Source organism: Thalassophryne amazonica, chromosome 6 (genome assembly GCF_902500255.1).
Source record: "Thalassophryne amazonica chromosome 6, fThaAma1.1, whole genome shotgun sequence".
Lineage (NCBI taxonomy): Eukaryota > Metazoa > Chordata > Actinopteri > Batrachoidiformes > Batrachoididae > Thalassophryne > Thalassophryne amazonica.
Genome location: NC_047108.1, coordinates 63,378,623 through 63,397,166, shown reverse-complemented (window position 1 = coordinate 63,397,166; position 18,544 = coordinate 63,378,623). Strand labels below are relative to the sequence as shown.

Genomic DNA, 18,544 nt, shown 5'->3' with positions numbered 1-18,544 from the left:
GACCTGAAATGACTTTGCTATATTTCTTTAGTGTAGATGTAAAACTGCTTACTCATTGCTACTGAAAAACTATGTGACTGTTCACTATGGCGGAAACGATTAGTCGAGTAATTCAAATAATTCGATTACAAAAAAATGTTTGAGGCAAATTCTGTGCCTCGAAGTTCCGTTTAACGTTGTAGTACATATGCCAGACCTGTATGTGGTGCTGTAACATCCCCAGAAAAAAAAAACGAAGAAGACTAGGGCATGCGCGTAAGCTGGGTAAGAGCTTATCAATGTAGCACCAAAAGCTACAGCTTTCCAACATGACACACAGTAAAATAAAGCCTTTAAGAACAAGGGTCCATGCTGACCATCTGAAACAGACTTACTGCGCATTTAAAGTGAAGCAGTGTGTTTGTCTGTTTTTAAAAAACACACGGTTTGGTCCGCTGGCTGCGCTCTGCTCTACGTGCACTTTAAGTCAAGTTTTCGTCGACCAGGTGCAGAGCAGATTTATCGGTGTGGCTTTTGTGGAAAAGCTGCACTCCAGAGCCCAGTTTTTCACAGGCTGTGCTCACGTTCACATGCAGCCTGACTAATTGAGGCTTACACCGACCACCTGCGCTTACGGTCCGGTGTCAGGAGCTCAGCCATCCCCGGTCTCAGCACTCCCTGCCTTCACTGCCCCTTTTACTGCGCATGCATCATTTCTGAGCATCAACAGGAGAGCCCCCTGGCACTGGGAAAGATCCAAAACTTGTAAAGACGTGAAAAAATAATTACCCAGGAAAACAGAAAGGGATACACTAAATTTGACAATCTGTGTGATAGCGCGGTGACATTGTGCCATTGCTTAGAGAGGCCTGGATTATTGATGTTGTTTAAAGACGCAAAAATACTTTTTATCCGATTACTCGTCAGAATAAATTGACAGAATACTCGATTACTAAAACAACTGATAGCTGCAGCCCTACTATTCACTGACAATTTAAATTCTGAAAAAGAGAGGGAACAATGTCTTACTCCCCCGGTTTCTCTCACTGGCCATGAGTGAACACAAACCATATATTTCCATATTGTGACTGCAACTTTTGAAGGTGCGTAAACTGTGCTTTTCAAGATTAATTATTTGCATAAAAATGCCACATCGAGAATACTTATGATGCGACGGAGTGTGGCTCCTAGTGGTTGGATTGCGTTTAACTGTAAGAAGGATGGGTTAAATGCAGGGGACGAATTTCTTTACATGTATGTATATGTACAATGACAAAGGCTCAATTCATTCAATTACAGCTACATTTGAATATTTTCAAAATGAGGTAATCTACTGATGAAATTTACAAGAATTTGAAGATTCCAATATGCAGTAAAGAGGTAGAGCTGATTAATTATAGTAATTTCAATAGCACTCTGCAGAACCTGGAGCTCATCATCAGTGCAGCACGCAGAAGACAAACAGTCCTCGTGACCGCCACTGTAAACAAGTAAGATCAACAATTCCTAGATCAATGTCAAACTCTGAAACCTTGTCCTTGCTGTTATAAAGGTTGTAAAAAAGTGCGGACTTCTCCAAACCAAACAAGTCCTCATCAACTTATAATTAGTTAAAGTGCATCGTTGGCTTTTTATTCACTCAATATTCTATGTTCTACCAACACTAAGTAAGTTCTTTCAGCTTTTCCCCTTTTCACTTTGGGTTGCGACAACCCATCCAATTTATATTTGCATGTTGACATTCTATCAAGAGAGGACAGTAAATGGGTATTAAAAAGTCTAAATAATACAATTTCCCAAACTGAGCTATCTGCACCTCTTCAGCTGCTTTGTCAATACTGAACTACTCCCCAGCCACCCAGCCCCAAAATAAAAAAATAATCACCTAGCATCATCAAACTGTGCACGCACTGCTTCTTTATGTTGCCATCAACATCTTACTGTTCTGTATTCAGTTTTGTTACCTATTCCACTGACAATAATGAGCTATATTTGGTTATTTCAGCTGGCAACCATTTGACTGGAGAAACAATTATGACTTCTGTTGACACTGAACATTAGGTTATTCATTTAATGTGAGCAAAAATGCATTTAACAAAGGATTATGTTAAATGAGCAGTTTTAAAAAGGCTCCAACAACATTTTGATAGCCTTTTAATACATTTTCAAGCATATAATTTCTATAGACTTGTGGTACTAGTGTGCAAAAGATGCAAATAAAATTATTCCTTTCAGTAGAAAATTTGCCTTGATGAATTTACTTGAACTGATTGCAAAATCACTTCAGTCTAGAACATGCTAGATTATTTATTTTAAACCCACTGATTTTGATTTGCTTATTGGCTCCACATTAATTAATAAGTCTAAAGTGCAAGTTATAGCACACTGCATCACATGGTTAAAGGATTGCAGAAGGTTCCATCCACTCCAGTCTCTTCACCCGCCATACATATCAGTTTCTTGAAAGTAACAGTTCATGTGGAGGAGTCTGGACAATGTAACGGATCCTATTTTGATTCCTTCATTCTGTTTGTAAGTGATTTATTCATTTATGTCTTGCTCTTTGATTAACTTCAGATTCATCAGCAAGATTCATATACACTGTAATTCTGCTTAAAAAAAAAAATCATGAGGGTTTTGTTAATCTACCAGTCCTGCCAAAGTGTCTTACCAGAGGAGTTTCAAAATAAGGTGTGGGTGAAGGTGTCCAGGCGGGCGGTACAATGCCATAAACAGGGTACTGCTGCTGGGCATATACCGGCTGCATGTAGAGGGGAGAACTGTACTGGGATTGGCTCTGGGACTGCTGAGCATACAGGCTGCTGTCCATGCTACGGTAGCCATTCTTAGCAAAGAATGTGTTGATGGCTTTTATCCTAGCCTGTTTGTGTAAAATAAATAAATAAGGGTGGCAAGAAGGACAAAATGACAAATATCACCAACAAGCTTTAAAAAAAAAAAAATGAAACAGAAGATTTAAGTACAACTCACCATGATGGGCTTTCCCTGAAAGGTTTTAACTTCTTCTCTCAAGTATTTGTACGCCTAAAGGGGCACAGAGGAGAATCACAAGACTATTAACTGTACCAAGTAAAAAAAAACAAAGAAAAGAAAAGCAGAGTGAGTGTAATTTAACAAGCATTACCTGTTGAGCATCTGTATCCGATTGGAATGTGATGTACCAGTTGTTGTTGTGTGCAAACTCGACACTGATCACCTTTGGACAGTTGTCATTTTTGAATAGTGACTCCACTTCCTGAAAAATAGAGAGGAGGAATGTTGTCACACCCATCGCAAGCATCAACAACACTTTTGGGGTTCTAAACATAAAAACACATTTTTCTTGTCACACGTCAGTCACCTCAACAGGTGTGGTTTCAGGGACCTCCCTCAGTATGATAATGCACCGCTTATGATTAGGACGCACTTTCTCCCCTTTCTCATCCACCTGTACCATAGGGGACGCTGATGGGAAAACAAGATAAAGACATATAAGACAACATTCATCTTAAAAAAAAGGCAACATGGTAAACATTCCACTTACATCTTAAGATATCCAGGATGAGGTCCATATCAGTAGTGAGGACCTTGATGCCCTCCATACTGGCTATAGTCCATATGGGGACAAATTGGTCACTGTCCATCTGGGACATCAGGTATAAATCCTTAGACAGGTTCTCGCTACACAGAAAATGACAAAAGCATATCTATTATTTCTGTGTTTTAAAAAAAAAAAAAAAAAAGGGGGGGGGGTGTACATTCAACAAAGTGAAGGTGTCTGTTGTCCAGTTCTTACCGAGAGAAATAAAACTCCAACTCTTTCTTCAGGGATTCGCGTAGATTCTCTGAGATTGGTTGTTCTTCCGTTTTAGAATCTACTGAAAACCAAAAGCTAAGCGTCACTGCAAGAAAACTGACAACCTTTATGTGGATTTTGGGCTTGCACTGGTGACAGGAAAAATATAAAAACAAAAATGGTATATTGTGCACCCATTCTGTTCCACCTTGTCCCAGAAACAGCGCAGCACAGCTAGACGGAAAAATGCTACATTTAATTTCAACACATACTGTGATCATGAAATATATAAACGATGCAATTATACAGAATATCCATGAAAAAGATATTAAATTGAAAGTGGAAAATTCCCTATTACGCTTAGTATTTTTGGAGTTGTCAGAAGCATATACCGAAATTAGTTGCATAAAGATCATTGTTAATCTGTGAGCTATATAGATGCCACTCAGTTTATTGGCACACAAGTGAATCGCAGATTAATTGCAATTTGTGTATTGATTAATCAATAATAAAAAAAGTTAGATGCAGCCCTCAAAGCTGCATCTAGACCATTTGCTGCCATGTGTTCCAGCTTAACCACTGCAAAACTATTACAAAATAACAGGGTTTTTTGTGTGTGTGTGTGTTTTTTGTCAGGTTTTGTGTAAGTGGAGAACATCATATTCTGACCACCACAAGCTGGAGTTTGACTGAAACATTCTCAGGATGCAGCCAGGAAAAACATGCAGTCAAACTCCCGTGATGAAGCTAGGGTCCACACAGTGCTCCGATAGTGAATACTGGTGGACTTTACACACTATTCATTTTATTCTGAACCATCTGCATACTTTTTTGTTTAATCACCCTTGTGAGCACTTTAATCAACTGATGCAGATTATGGAAAAATGGCAATAATCAGACAACCATTAGTAATAACTGCATAGCTAGATGTACGGTAATGCACAGGCAATACTCTCAATACAGTATTTACACAGACACACTGTTAAATTTACAGCATGTGTTGCTTCATATTGCCGTATTTACTCCTTTAAAGCCCCTCCCCCTGGTTTTTCCTCCAGCACATCACATGCAGTGAAATTGTAAATTCCTGAGAAAAGAGTAAAATGAAAATGAATTCTAATCCAATTACATTTGTTCCACAAATCTGATAAGATATCACCTTGACTGTGGTCAAATAGTCAACAGTTTCACATTTGATGCATTACTCCGCGCCGTGCCTGCGTTGCTACACAGGTGTCAATAATGGCGCTGTCAGCTGAGGGCAAGAGAAACTGGCGGAGTGACGATGATGCCGGAATAAGTGTACTTAACCAGATTGACTGATGAATTTACTGCGGATACGCAATGCAGCTGACTAGATGGAGAAATCTGTGGATCTGCTCACAGAATTTCCAGTTTGGCACGACACTGTTGCTACGGTAAGCTTCGCAGACCAAATTACTTACAGAAAAATAAACCATGCAAACGATGGGACTGGATTAGAATGGGAATAACCACCTTGCGTCTGATGATTTATGGATGTTAATGCTGGATTTTAAGGTCGCAAATTCAGTTTTACTTACTCGCAACCATAAAATCCAGCATTAACGTCCACAAATCATCAGACACAACAGGGTTATTCCCTGTTGGCACAACAAAACATAAGCGATCGATGAAGTTCTTAATTTTTGGTGAAACTGGCGTGGAGCCATTTTATGTAACTGAGCAGCAGCTACTGCATGTAGAAAAATATTAGTTTTGAATATGTGCTGCTTCTCTTGCATGCAGCGCGCATGTCCATACGCACTGTAAGGCCATACTGTGTACAGCATGCATGAAAGCACGCGCACACAAACGATCGTTAATAAACGCCCCTTCACAAAAATTGCAGGCCCTCTGGGCATTTAATTGAGTAAATACAGTATGTCATTAAAACAGAACACACAGTTGCAGTCACGTGTGGTTTGTGAACACCAATCATATGATGCAGTCTGACTGACCAGAGGTCCCTGTGGTGGACTCAGTGGGGGAAAAGCCCAACTCATGAGGGTTCATTCCATTTACTGCTATCTCAGCTGTTGCTGTGGAGCTGCTGTTATCCAGAGCAGTGAATCCCACAGTGTACTGCTTGCACCCAGAAGATGAAGGCCCAGAATATCCTGTGAACAAGGGGAAGAGTTTAGTTCTGCACTAACAACAGTGTGATTTTTCAGGGCTGCTTACAATGTCCATTTTAATATTAGCATTCCTCTGCCTCAACCGCTAATGTATTGAGTGTAGATTCTGCAATCATTTTCAGGTAAAACTGTAAAACAAAAACAAAAAACAAACAACAAAAAAAATAACATGATTGTGGAACTGGTCACTGGTATGATGGTTGACTGAGAAATTTCTCTTCTGTGAAAAATTCTGTAATAAAGCCAAAATCCACAGTATGACATCACTATCAGCTAAATATATGGAAGTTGGAACAATCAATAATAATTCCTGGAATGGCCATGTGGTTGACGTGATGGATGTGTCTCTCACCCTCACTGATGTCCGAGTGAGGCCAATGAGGACTGTGAGTTACAGCCTCGCTGGGGGCCACTGGCATCTCCTGCCACACTTTGGCATTTGGATTCAAACCAGCACCCTTAGAGGTGACCTTCAAACAGAAACAGCAAGCTCAGACACCTTACATGTGCAAAGATTGGCAAACAAGAAAAAAAAAGAAATATGAATTGACAATGTTGCTCCAAGCTCCCACCCCCCCACTACAGCTGAACCCATTTTGACTTCTGACATACGACAGTGCACCAAAGTACACAAATATCATGCATAATAATGTAAGTTAATACACAAAGTGAAAAATAAACAAGTGCCATTTAGAATTCAAGAATATTTTACTGAGAGAGAAGGAAAATATAATTTACGGGGTTTGTATCATTTTAAAATTGGTGGCACTCGGACGACCAGGAAAGGTTTCTGTGTCTCCATGTGTGGCCCTAGATTATGGAATAACCTGACGGATGAATTCAAACAATGTCCAAATATCAATCAGTTTAAAAATCAATATAAAAAATTTATATATATATATATATGTGTGTGTGTGTGTGTGTAATCATGTATGTATGTGTACATGTATTTTGGTGTGTATATACATGTATACTGTATATGTATGTAAATACGTATGTAGACGAAGACACGGTGTTCACTTGATATGTTTATGATAATGGGATTTGAGTTTGTGTTGTTAAATGTGTTTGTAGCATGGCCAAAGGAGAGAGTCACCCCTTAGAGTCTGTTCTGCTTGAGGTTTCTTCCTCAATACATCAGAGGGAGTTTTTCCTTACCACTGTTGCCTGTGTGCTTGCTCTGGGGGTAGGTAATGTGTACATATGTATGTATGTATTTATGTATATATGGGGTGGGCATTTATAAGCTTTGCTTCTGCTCACACCCTTTTTGGTCACACATGTCACTGTGGAATTGTCTTGTGTATCAGTTTTTGTTATTGACGAGTTGTGTGCCAAATAAATACGTTTATCAAGTTTAATAAACTACTTAGATTTACTCTAATTTCAACCTAAGTGTTTCCAATAACAACCTTAAAAAAAAAAAAAAAAAAAATAAGAGACTTCATAAATTCTGAAAAAGTAGGGATGCACGCAGGTTAGTATTGGATATTTGGTTCAGATACTTTGTTGTGTAACTGGAAATGCATTACTATAATGCAAAGATGGAAGAGAAGGGTCAAAAATAGAGGTGCACCGATCAGGATTTTTTAGGCTGATCACTGAAATTTTGATCGGCCGATACCAATCAAGGCCGATACCGATCAAGTACATATTTGGATCATGCCCAAAATAAGAATACAGGTCTAATGTATAGGACTATTTTTGCATTAAAACTTAATAATGAAACAAAAAACATGCATTCAAATGAAGACACTAGAATAAACCGCCAACTTTTGTTTTATTACACTGAATTTGTTCTACCAGCAAGCTTTTTTTTTTTTTTTCCATGTTTCATGTTGCTCAGGTTACAGCCTACAGAACATTGAGAATGTAAAATACAGCCCTCATTCTATGGGGTAAAAATTGTCTCTAATATTTGTAAATGCACACAGGGTGATCTACAAATAATCATTGATTTGCAAATGTGTTCAGATATCCACAAATGCAAATGTCATATTTGTAACTTGTAAATTGGTCTTTGCAAATAATGTTATTTGCAAATATAAAACTTAATTTGTAAATAAAATAAAATAAAAATTACATTTGTAAAACTGGAAATTTCAGCATTTGTGGCTCACCAATTACATGCATTCATCGCTTTCCTCTGTGACGGAATTTTGAGACAATCATTTCGCGAAATCCACAGATCCACAAACAAATGTCTACTGATTCACAAATAAACACTCACGCACACTGGATATCCACTAGATGGCAGTGTGGTTCCATTCATTACACAGCAGTCTATTTAGATCTCTCAGAGCCATTTGACTCATTTTGACTTCTGACATGAGCTGGATGGACATGGACTACATTAGATGATAGCGACTGCTCTCCTTCTCCGTCCAGCTCATATCAGAAGTCAAAATGAGTTTACGTCACAGAGGAAAGCAAAAACAAAAACAAAACTGTGTTTCACTTTGAAGTTATTAATTCAGACTGGACTCTATCATTCTAACTTGACTCAGCAGGGAGCTGCGCAGCGTTTGGAGCTGTGTGAACATAATGGAGGACGATTCTCGTTTCTTTCTCGCAACAAGACAGGAGTCCCAGTTAGTAACTTTAATCCGCAAAAAACGTGACTCACGATTGACATATTCAGGGATGAAAGTGGTGAAAAACAAAAAAAAGCTGAAACCCAAAGTTACCCCCCAACACCACCTGCACGAAAATGTTTGAATTCTAGAAGCTCTGAAATGCAATCTGGGACTATTCCAGACGATAAACTGGAGTGAGTGCAGCATCCATTTAGTGAGAAAAAACCAAACAACTTTCCTTATTTAAATTCATCCCAGTACTATTCTGCTCTTACTAGGATGCAGCAGTTTTCTAGTTTGGCAGATAGTTCTGGAGGAAATCACTGAAGAAATTAACTAATTAAAAATATGGTTTGACCGAAACAAACTGTCATTAAACTTAAATAAGACAGGGATGAAATGAAGGTGTAAGAGTCACTAGGTGTTCACAGGAAACATTTATTTCTGTATGTATGTACAACCCCTGGCAAAAATTATGGAATCACCGGCCTCGGAGGATGTTCATTCAGTTGTTTAATTTTGTAGGAAAAAAAGCAGATCACAGACATGACACAAAACTAAAGTCATTTCAAATGGCAACTTTCTGGCTTTAAGAAACACTATAAGAAATCAGGAAAAAAAAATTGTGGCAGTCAGTAACGGTTACTTTTTTAGACCAAGCAGAGGGAAAAAAAAATATGGAATCACTCAATTCTGAGGAAAAAATTATGGAATCATGAAAAACAAAAGAACGCTCCAACACATCACTAGTATTTTGTTGCACCACCTCTGGCTTTTATAACAGCTTGCAGTCTCTGAGGCATGGACTTAATGAGTGACAAACAGTACTCTTCATCAATCTGGCTCCAACTTTCTCTGATTGCTGTTGCCAGATCAGCTTTGCAGGTTGGAGCCTTGTCATGGACCATTTTCTTCAACTTCCAAAGATTTTCAATTGGATTAAGATCCGGACTATTTTCAGGCCATGACATTGACCCTATGTGTCTTTTTGCAAGGAATGTTTTCACAGTTTTTGCTCTATGGCAAGATGCATTATCATCTTGGAAAATGATTTCATCATCCCCAAACATCCTTTCAACTGATGGGATAAGAAAAGTGTCCAAAATATCAACGTAAACTTGTGCATTTATTGATGATGTAATGACAGCCATCTCCCCAGTGCCTTTACCTGACATGCAGCCCCATATCATCAATGACTGTGGAAATTTACATGTTCTCTTCAGGCAGTCATCTTTATAAATCTCATTGGAACGGCACCAAACAAAAGTTCCAGCATCATCACCTTGCCCAATGCAGATTTGAGATTCATCACTGAATATGACTTTCATCCACTCACCCACAGTCCACGATTGCTTTTCCTTAGCCCATTGTAACCTTGTTTTTTTCTGTTTAGGTGTTAATGGCTTTCGTTTAGCTTTTCTGTATGTAAATCCCATTTCCTTTAGACAGTTTCTTACAGTTCAGTCACAGTCGTTGACTCCAGTTTCCTCCCATTCGTTTCTCATTTGTTTTGTTGTGCATTTTCGATTTTTGAGACATATTGCTTTAAGTTTTCTGTCTTGATGCTTTGATGTCTTCCTTGGTCTACCAGTATGTTTGCCTTTAACAAACTTCCCATGTTGTTTGTATTTGGTCCAGAGTTTAGACACAGCTGACTGTGAACAACCAACATTTTTTGCAACATTGCGTGATGATTTACCCTCTTAAGAGTTTGATAATCCTCTCCTTTGTTTCAACTGACATCTCTCGTGTTGGAGCCATGATTCATGTCAGTCCACTTGGTGCAACAGCTCTCCAAGGTGTGATCACTCCTTTTTAGATGCAGACTAACAAGCAGATCTGATTTGATGCAGGTGTTAGTTTTGGGGATGAAAATTTACAGGGTGATTCCATAATTTATTCCTCAGAATTGAGTGAGTCCATATTTTTTTTTCCCTCTGCTTGGTCTAATAAAGTAACCGTTACTGACAGCCACAATTATTTTTCCTGATTTCTTATAGTGTTTCTTAAAGCCAGAAAGTTGCCATTTGAAATGACTTTAGTTTTGTGTCATGTCTGTGATCTGCTTTTTTTCTACAAAATTAAACAACTGAATGAACATCCTCCGAGGCCGATGATTCCATAATTATTGCCAGGGGTTGTATTTATTTATGTATGTTCATTGTTAATTAAATGTAAATGGACTGCATTTATATAGCGCTTTTCCATCTGTATCAGATGCTCAAAGTGCTTTACAATTATGCCTCACATTCACCCCGATGTCAGGGTGCTGCCATACAAAGCGCTCACTACACATCGGGAGCCATAGGGGATTAAAGGCCTTGCCCTTGGGCAAGGCCTTTAATTAATTGCTTAATTAGGTTAGTTGCTTTTATATTTTCTGTTGTGTTTCTATTCAGGTTCTTTGTCTCTTTCTCTAAAATTGTATATAAGCATTAGATTATTAATATATAAACAAAAATAAATTTAAGAAATATTACAATTTGAAAACAAATGCACCCGAACGTGATGACAGCTGCAAATGCGTAATGCTAACTTTTAACATTGAAAATGCCATAGACATGCTAACGTGTTAGCATCTCTCCATTTTTAAGTTAGAAAATACATCTATCAACTGTTTCAGAAGACCATAACAGGTCAGTTTAACACAGAAAAGGTAAATAATACTCACAGACGTATGCTCTTTAGGGTTTTAGCTGGGGAAAATTAAGCGAAAGAAAGAAAGTATAAACAAAGCAACAGATCGAAGCATTGCTTCAATCTGCGAACCGCTGCTTCGATTGGTTCAAGGTTCAGAGCAAATCCGTGCTGCAGAAAAGTTGATCACGGACCCGCTGCAGGGTCTGTAATCAATGTAGAGAAATGATCATTTTCCTGACAAACAACGGCCACTCTGAAGGACCTATAACAGAATCGTTAAGCACAAAGCTTATTGATGTCGGTGGATCGAATCATTTCTTAACGATACCCGAAAGGAACCGGTTATTGATACCCATCCCTAGTCGCAAGTGTTGCAAATAGCAAATTTCGTGTCTATTTTTGACACCGCAAAAAAAGTCTAGACCGGCAAAGCCATTTTGAAACTACACATGCTCTTGGCTGGGCGTGTCATGACAGGACCAAGCGCTCCCTGCGCTACTGCCTGCACTGTTGTGATCGGTCCTTTTGATTGGCGCATTTTGCCGATCACCGATCAAACCGATAAAGGCGTGATTGGCCGATAATGATCGGTGCCCGATCAATCGGTGCACCTCTAGTCAAAAATTTAGACATTCCTAAATAAAAGATGAGACAAGTAAGTTGATTTTTTGCCTGTCAGTCCATCTTATTTAAAAAAAAAAAATTGATGTCTCAAGTGAATAAACAGTCCAGACTTTGCCACACATTTCAGCAGCTTTTGTTGTCATCTAGAAATTAATTTTTCCCCTCAAAAGTCTACACACTATCTCATAATGACAACTTGAAAGTTTTTTTTTTTTTTTTTTTTTTTTAAGATTTTTGCAAATACATTTAAAAAAACAAACAAAAAACTAATAAATCACATGTACACAAGTATTCACAACCTTTGCCATGAAGGTCAAAATTGAGCTCAGGTGCATTTTATTTATTTTTTATTTTATTTTATTGTTTTTGTCTAAATATTTGGTAATTTTGAAATGGATGCCTGCAACACGTTTCAAAAAAAGCTGGGACAGTGGTATGTTTACCACTGTCTTACATCACCTTTCCTTCTAACAACAGTAAGCTGAATGAGGAAATGTGACAGTTTACTGCGGCTTTCTGCAAATATGCAGATCAAATATGGCCATAAAATTCAAAAGTGGTAATTGATAATCATAATTTAGGTTATAGTAGGCCTATTAACATAATTTAAAAACTCGTAAAGAACTTGAAGAGCAGTTTTTAAATACACTGAACTGGAGTCTGGTGAATTTAATGGGACAACTGCTTAATTCGGTCATGTGACTTCCACATGACCGAATTCAGTCAGGCGACTCCAGACGGTTAAAATAGCTTGTAATTTTACACTTTCACAAGGAGAAGTTTTAATCTACCAAGGTGGAAAGTGCAGCAGATAAGAGAATATTTAGAGCGGAATCCTGCAAATGGTGATAAAAACATCAAATTAGTCAGAAATACTCCTCAGACAATCCTCTTTTGAAAAAACTGATTGGCCACTTGAATTTTCAGTTGGTGCAGAGGTCAATTGAAGAATTACACAGGAGTCAAAATTAAAAGAAGCTCCAATCATATTGAAACCTATGCCACATTATTTGCCTGACCAGCTCCCAATTCGGATCAGGGAGACAGACACCCTCTCTACTTTTAAGATTAGGCTTAAAACTTTCCTTTTTGCTAAAGCTTATAGTTAGGGCTGGATCAGGTGACCCTGAACCATCCCTTAGTTATGCTGCTATAGACTTAGACTGCTGGGGGGTTCCCATAATGCACTGAGTGTTTCTTTCTCTTTTTGCTCTGTATGTACCACTCTGCATTTAATCATTAGTGATTGATCTCTGCTCCCCTCCACAGCATGTCTGTTTCCTGGTTCTCTCCCTCAGCCCCAACCAGTCCCAACCGAAGACTGCCCCTCCCTGAGCCTGGTTCTGCTGGAGGTTTCTTCCTGTTAAAAGGGAGTTTTTCCTTCCCACTGTCGCCAAGTGCTTGCTCACAGGGGGTCGTTTTGACCATTGGGGTTTTTACGTAATTATTGTATGGCCTTGCCTTACAATATAAAGCGCCTTGGGGCAACTGTTTGTTGTGATTTGGCGCTATATAAATAAAATTGATTGAATTGATTGATTGATCATAAAGATTCCTAAAAGGTATAGTTTGGACGGTCTGTAACTGAATTGTATGGAGTTATGGGATAAAAACAGCAAGAATGGTGACAAAGGTCACTGTCGGTTTGTACAGGGGTCAAAAGTTAAAGTTGCTCCAATTTTGGTAAAAAGTGATGCAAATTACTAGTTGCGTTAACACGGTTTTAAAAAGGAATAGTTTGGACCATGTATCATCCTTAGTTATCACGTTACGGAGTAACATACAAGGTCTATTAGATAAGAAACCGACACTTATTTATTTTTTTTAACTATATGGATTTGAATGATGTGCAATTACACCAATCATGCTTGAACCCTCGTGCGCATGCGTGAGTTTTTTCACGCGTGTCGGTGACGTAATTTCCCTGTGGGCAGGCCTTGAGTGAGATGTGGTCCAGTCCTCTCGGCTGAATTCCTTTGTTTCACACGCTGCTCGAGACGGTGCGCGTTGTTTCATCAAACTTTTTTCTGGACCTGTGAGGAATATCTGAGTGGACACTATCCGAGAAATTTAGCTGGTTTTCGATGAAAAGTTTAACGGCTGATGAGAGATTATGGGGTGTTTCTGTCGCTATAAGGACTTCCCACGGAGCGGGATGTCGCGCAGCGCTTCCAGGCGCCGTCGTCGGCCTGTTTCGACCTGAAAACATCCTAATTTAAGGCTTAATTCACCCAGGACATTGTGAGAGAACAGAAAAGATTCAGAAGAGGCCGGAATGAGGACTTTATGCAGACATTCCACTGTTTAAGGACATTTTTTAATGAAAAACGTGCGCGCCGCGACAGGAAAAACACCTCCGTGTTGAAAACCATTTGTAAAATTCAGGCGGCTTTTGATGGCTTTCAACAAGTGAGTAACAGAAATTGTTTAACAGCTTGGGCATGTTCCAACTTGCCCGTTAAGGTTTCCAACGGAGGTGTTTTTCCTGTCGCGACCCCCCGCGGTCGGGTCTGGCCCGACATGCGACTCTGCCCGCACGTTCTTTCATTACAAAATGTCCGTTAACAATGGAATGTCCGAATAAACTCCTCATGCCGACTTCTTCTGAAAGTTCTCTGACGACTTACTGGGTCAACAGAGCCTGAAATGTGGAAGTTTTCAACTTGAAACGGCGAGACGCTGCTGCCTCGAAGCACAGATCGCCGTCAGGCGCCGTGGGCGGTCCTTAAAGCGACACTACCGGACCAAAATCTCTCATCAGCCGTTAAAATTTTTACCGAAAACCAGCTGAATTTATCGAATGGTGTCCACTCAGTTGTGCCTTACAGTTTTGAAAAAATTTTGATCAGACAAAGCAACAGGCTCTGAGCCATTCCTAAACAATGGAAAAAAAAAAAAAAATGACGTAACCGACAGGCGTGAAAAAACTCTCGCATGCCAACGAGGGTTCAAGCATGTCTGATGTAATCGCACGTGATTCAAATCCATATGGTTTTTGAAAAAAATAATAAGGTCGGATACTTTTCTAATAGACCTCGTATGTCACATGTCATAGAATCCAATAGCCGTAGACCATGTTTGACCTTTACTTTGGAGACCAAGCATTCAACACTGTCAAAACTATTCCATTTATTAATCCTATTTGATTAATCAATATCTGACTGCAGATTTTGATTAATCGAAAATCTTGTAATTAATTTGATGACTTCTTTTAATCGCTTGACAGCACACGTGTATGTGTGTGCATGCGCATAGAGAGAGAGAGAGAGAGAGAGAGAGAGAGAGAGAGAGAGAGAGAGAGAGAGAGAGAGAGAGAGAGAGAGAGAGAGAGAGAGAGAGAGAGAGAGACCCTTTGACTTACTAACTTTGACTCAGGGTTGCCACAGCAGATTCAAGGTTGATCTACATGTTGATTTTGGCACAAGTTTTATGCTGGATGCCCTTCCTGATACAACTCCACATTACATGGAGAAATGTGGCAGGAGTGGGGGTCAGCCCTCCGCATTGAAACCAAGCCCACTAACCACCACCCCTACATATACATACAAACAGCCCAATCAGGGATAATGTGAACACTTGGTCCAGTCATACACTGCATGGAATAAAATGTTTGTTTTTTTTCAACTTTGCTTCTATGTTTGACAAAACTGACTGTACATTAGTCTATTTCAAAATGATGATAAATCCCTCTGCATTAATTATTTATGGTATAAAAGGAAACAACAGTGACTGAAAAGAATGTGTCTTTTGGCTACTGGTGACATCACAAAGAAATTCAAAGTAGCCCGATTAAATGAATGAATGCATAAAGCTTGATATGATGAATGCAGTCCTCATTTAGTGTAATTTGATCTAAATCTCTCAATATAATATAACTGATAATACACAGTGATTGACAGCATGTTCACTCAACATGTGAAGTTACATATTTTCTTTATGGACATTTATCACACAGTAATTTCCATGTTTATATATTACACTGCTGTTGTGATCATACACTTTGGAAAACCCACTTCTAACAAATTTCTAAAAAATGCATTATTTTCAAATTTATAGCAAAATTACATCTTGACACTGTTACAGACAAATCTATGTCACATTCAAGAAGCTGACGTTGTCCTGAAGATTTTGATACGCAACACATGGGTATTATACCATATGCAAGTACCCAAAAAACGAAATTACTGAAGGAATGGTAAAAATGAAGAAAATATGTGAAAATTTCAGAGTTTATTAAATTCAACCTTACCCCCAATCTTCATTAAGATTCAGGCAAACATCGGGTGTCTTCCCCTGCTGTTTGGCAAAGTTATGCGCTCTATGGCTGCCCATATTATTCAAGGACAGTGTCTGTCAGTCACATTGAATGGGCTGTGGACCTGCTTTAAGGATTCTGACTGCAACAGGGCCAAGAATAGCACATATACTGCAGCAATAAAAAGATCCTGATATGAACTAACTGTGGGTTGTGCTTTTATTCAAACAAAACTACTTTTGAAGCATCAGTATCCGGTGGAGTTTCACATGTTCTTCCTGTGAAACTCCACCGGAAAAATCCTTGCCATCCAAAAATCCACCTGCTTGTGGTCCACCCACTCTGCAGACGTACTTGGCCTGACAAGAACAGCTGCCAGCCTAAATATGCATTTACACGTTTCTTTCTAGCAATCACACTAAAACGTATTTGCTCTGCACTCAGACCTCGGTATCCTCCAATGAACCCGATCATTTAATACGCGCTGCAAACTTGACATTACTCACTCCGAAAGCACGCTTTCTGTGTTACAGGCCCGAGCCTGGTAATGTCAGGTGACTGCGCTGCGCAGCACAGGCCAGGGATTTTTCAAAGCATGTCACAGCGCTAGCTCTGTTAGCTAGCAGTGAACATTTAAAACGAACGTCCATCTTTCACCAAAAACACGAGGCATCGACCTCTTAAATACAAGATAACAACGCAGTTATTGCCACCACGGTCTCACCAGTACTGCAAAACATCCACAGTTGTGTCATAACGTAGACAACTGGTGGGCTAATGATTACTCAGCAAACTAGTTAATGAGCTTGCTTGTTACAGAGGACGGCTAAGCTAGCGTTAGCTAGCAGCTAACGACACATGTGGGCAAAAATAGCCGCCCGAATGGGTTGGTTCGTAGCGACAATAAAACACTTGGTTTGGCGTTTGTTTAGTTAGTTGAGTAAACAATGTGTTGAAGTAACTTGTTTTCACCTGGTAACCAATCTCACGTAGCAAGAAAAAAAAAACTCCATCTGGAAGTGATTAAGTAGATAACCATTAAGTCAACGATAAGATAGAAGTGAGAGACTAAAATACGTTTAGTTTAGGAGCATTTTAACTTTTTTCGCTAGTAAATACAGCGCTGCACGCGGCTAACATAACTCCGACAGCTAGCCGGTAAACTCCAGAAGGCCGCACTCACCATGCCGCCTGAGCCTCCCTCGCTCCCCGTCGTAGCCTCGTCCTTCCCACCGGTCTTCGGTCCCGGATCGGCCTCCTCCTGCAGCAGCGGCGGCTCTCCTCTCTGGTTTGAACTCATCAGCCGCTCCTGACTCACTTCCACCCCGTCGCTTTCTCCCGGCCCCCCGCCTGCCACCACCTCCACCTCCTCTCCCCGAATCAGCGGCTAGGTTCAGCAGACAGTCCGCTCCTCTGCCGGTAAGGACCAGATCGGCCACAGCAGCACACTCAAACTAGCGTATTAGCTACTTAGCCGGCTAGCAGTAACGGCACACAGCTAGCGTGCTATGAATCAACGAGGCTGGATAACGTCATTTAGCTCAATGAATCAACGCTGCACGCTAAGATACAAATTGTACCCACGCCAAACCATGTCTCTTCTTACACCACGATCCCTGCTGGCGTTTCACCAGATTACAAACACGGCTCGGTGAGGCGCATTCCTAACCGGGCGACCGGAGCGGACACTGGGGACACGCACAGTCCACCGGCGGCCACAGCGAGCTCACCGTGACCTCTACACACCGACTTCCTTTTCCGGGTTCACAGCGTAGTTTTCTGTATTTATTTCTTTTATTCAAAGTTTGAATAAAACTACACTTCACAGTTAGTTTAGCTCAGTATTACTAAAGCAGGTCCACGGCCCATTAAATGTGACTGACTCTGTCCTTGAATAATATGGGCAGCCATTGAGTGCATACCTTCGCCAAATTGACCTGTATATTTTTATTTATTTTAAATCATATCAACATTTTTTTGTTTGCACATCACAGTTTAATATATTTTGACTCATACAAACCTGCCGTATTTGTTGAGAATTTAAGTGCCATTCTAGTGAATGCTGTGAAACATTTGTTTTAAATTCGTTTATAAAGTTACAAGCCACAGCACAATTACCGTATTCCTCAATATTTCTCAATCTGGTACCATATCCCCAACAAAATACTTAATAAAGTTCAAGGGACTGACTTTTTGTTAAATGTAATTTTGAGGTGTCAAAAATCCCTGTAGATATTTTCAGGTTTCCACAAACAAATATTGCATTTTTTTGGGGGGGGGGTGATTGCCCACAATTTTTCACCTCACAACTCTTTAATGGGGAACAGCAGTGTTATAACCATAAATAGAATGTCCATATTCAAATCTGATTGACACAACAATGTGATAATCTTTGCATGTGATTTATTGACACCAGGTGGACATTTGAATATTTCAACATGATGAATTACAATCATGCTTTTCCCAGAAAAAGTATGACAAAATCTGCAAACCAATTCCTTCTCCTTAATTTTAACTG

The 18,544-nt window shown here is 39.6% G+C and overlaps 1 protein-coding gene across 3 annotated transcripts in view; it reads right to left on the bottom strand.

Annotated features, from left to right (window-relative positions):
- Positions 1–17,775, bottom strand: part of LOC117512294 (la-related protein 4) — a 28,069-nt gene extending 10,294 nt beyond the window's left edge. For 2 of the 3 annotated variants that reach the window (XM_034172308.1, XM_034172309.1), the window contains exons 1-9: positions 17,210–17,775; positions 6,284–6,401; positions 5,755–5,913; positions 3,776–3,857; positions 3,524–3,660; positions 3,341–3,444; positions 3,125–3,235; positions 2,971–3,024; positions 2,651–2,860 (exon numbers count right to left, since the gene is read on the bottom strand). In XM_034172308.1, coding sequence (XP_034028199.1) covers positions 2,651–2,860; positions 2,971–3,024; positions 3,125–3,235; positions 3,341–3,444; positions 3,524–3,660; positions 3,776–3,857; positions 5,755–5,913; positions 6,284–6,401; positions 17,210–17,326 — 1,092 coding nt within the window. In that variant the 5' untranslated portion in view covers positions 17,327–17,775. The remainder of the gene's footprint in view (positions 1–2,650; positions 2,861–2,970; positions 3,025–3,124; positions 3,236–3,340; positions 3,445–3,523; positions 3,661–3,775; positions 3,858–5,754; positions 5,914–6,283; positions 6,402–17,209) is intronic. The other variant, XM_034172307.1, reaches the window with a different exon arrangement.
- Between the last annotated feature and the right edge of the window lie 769 nt (positions 17,776–18,544).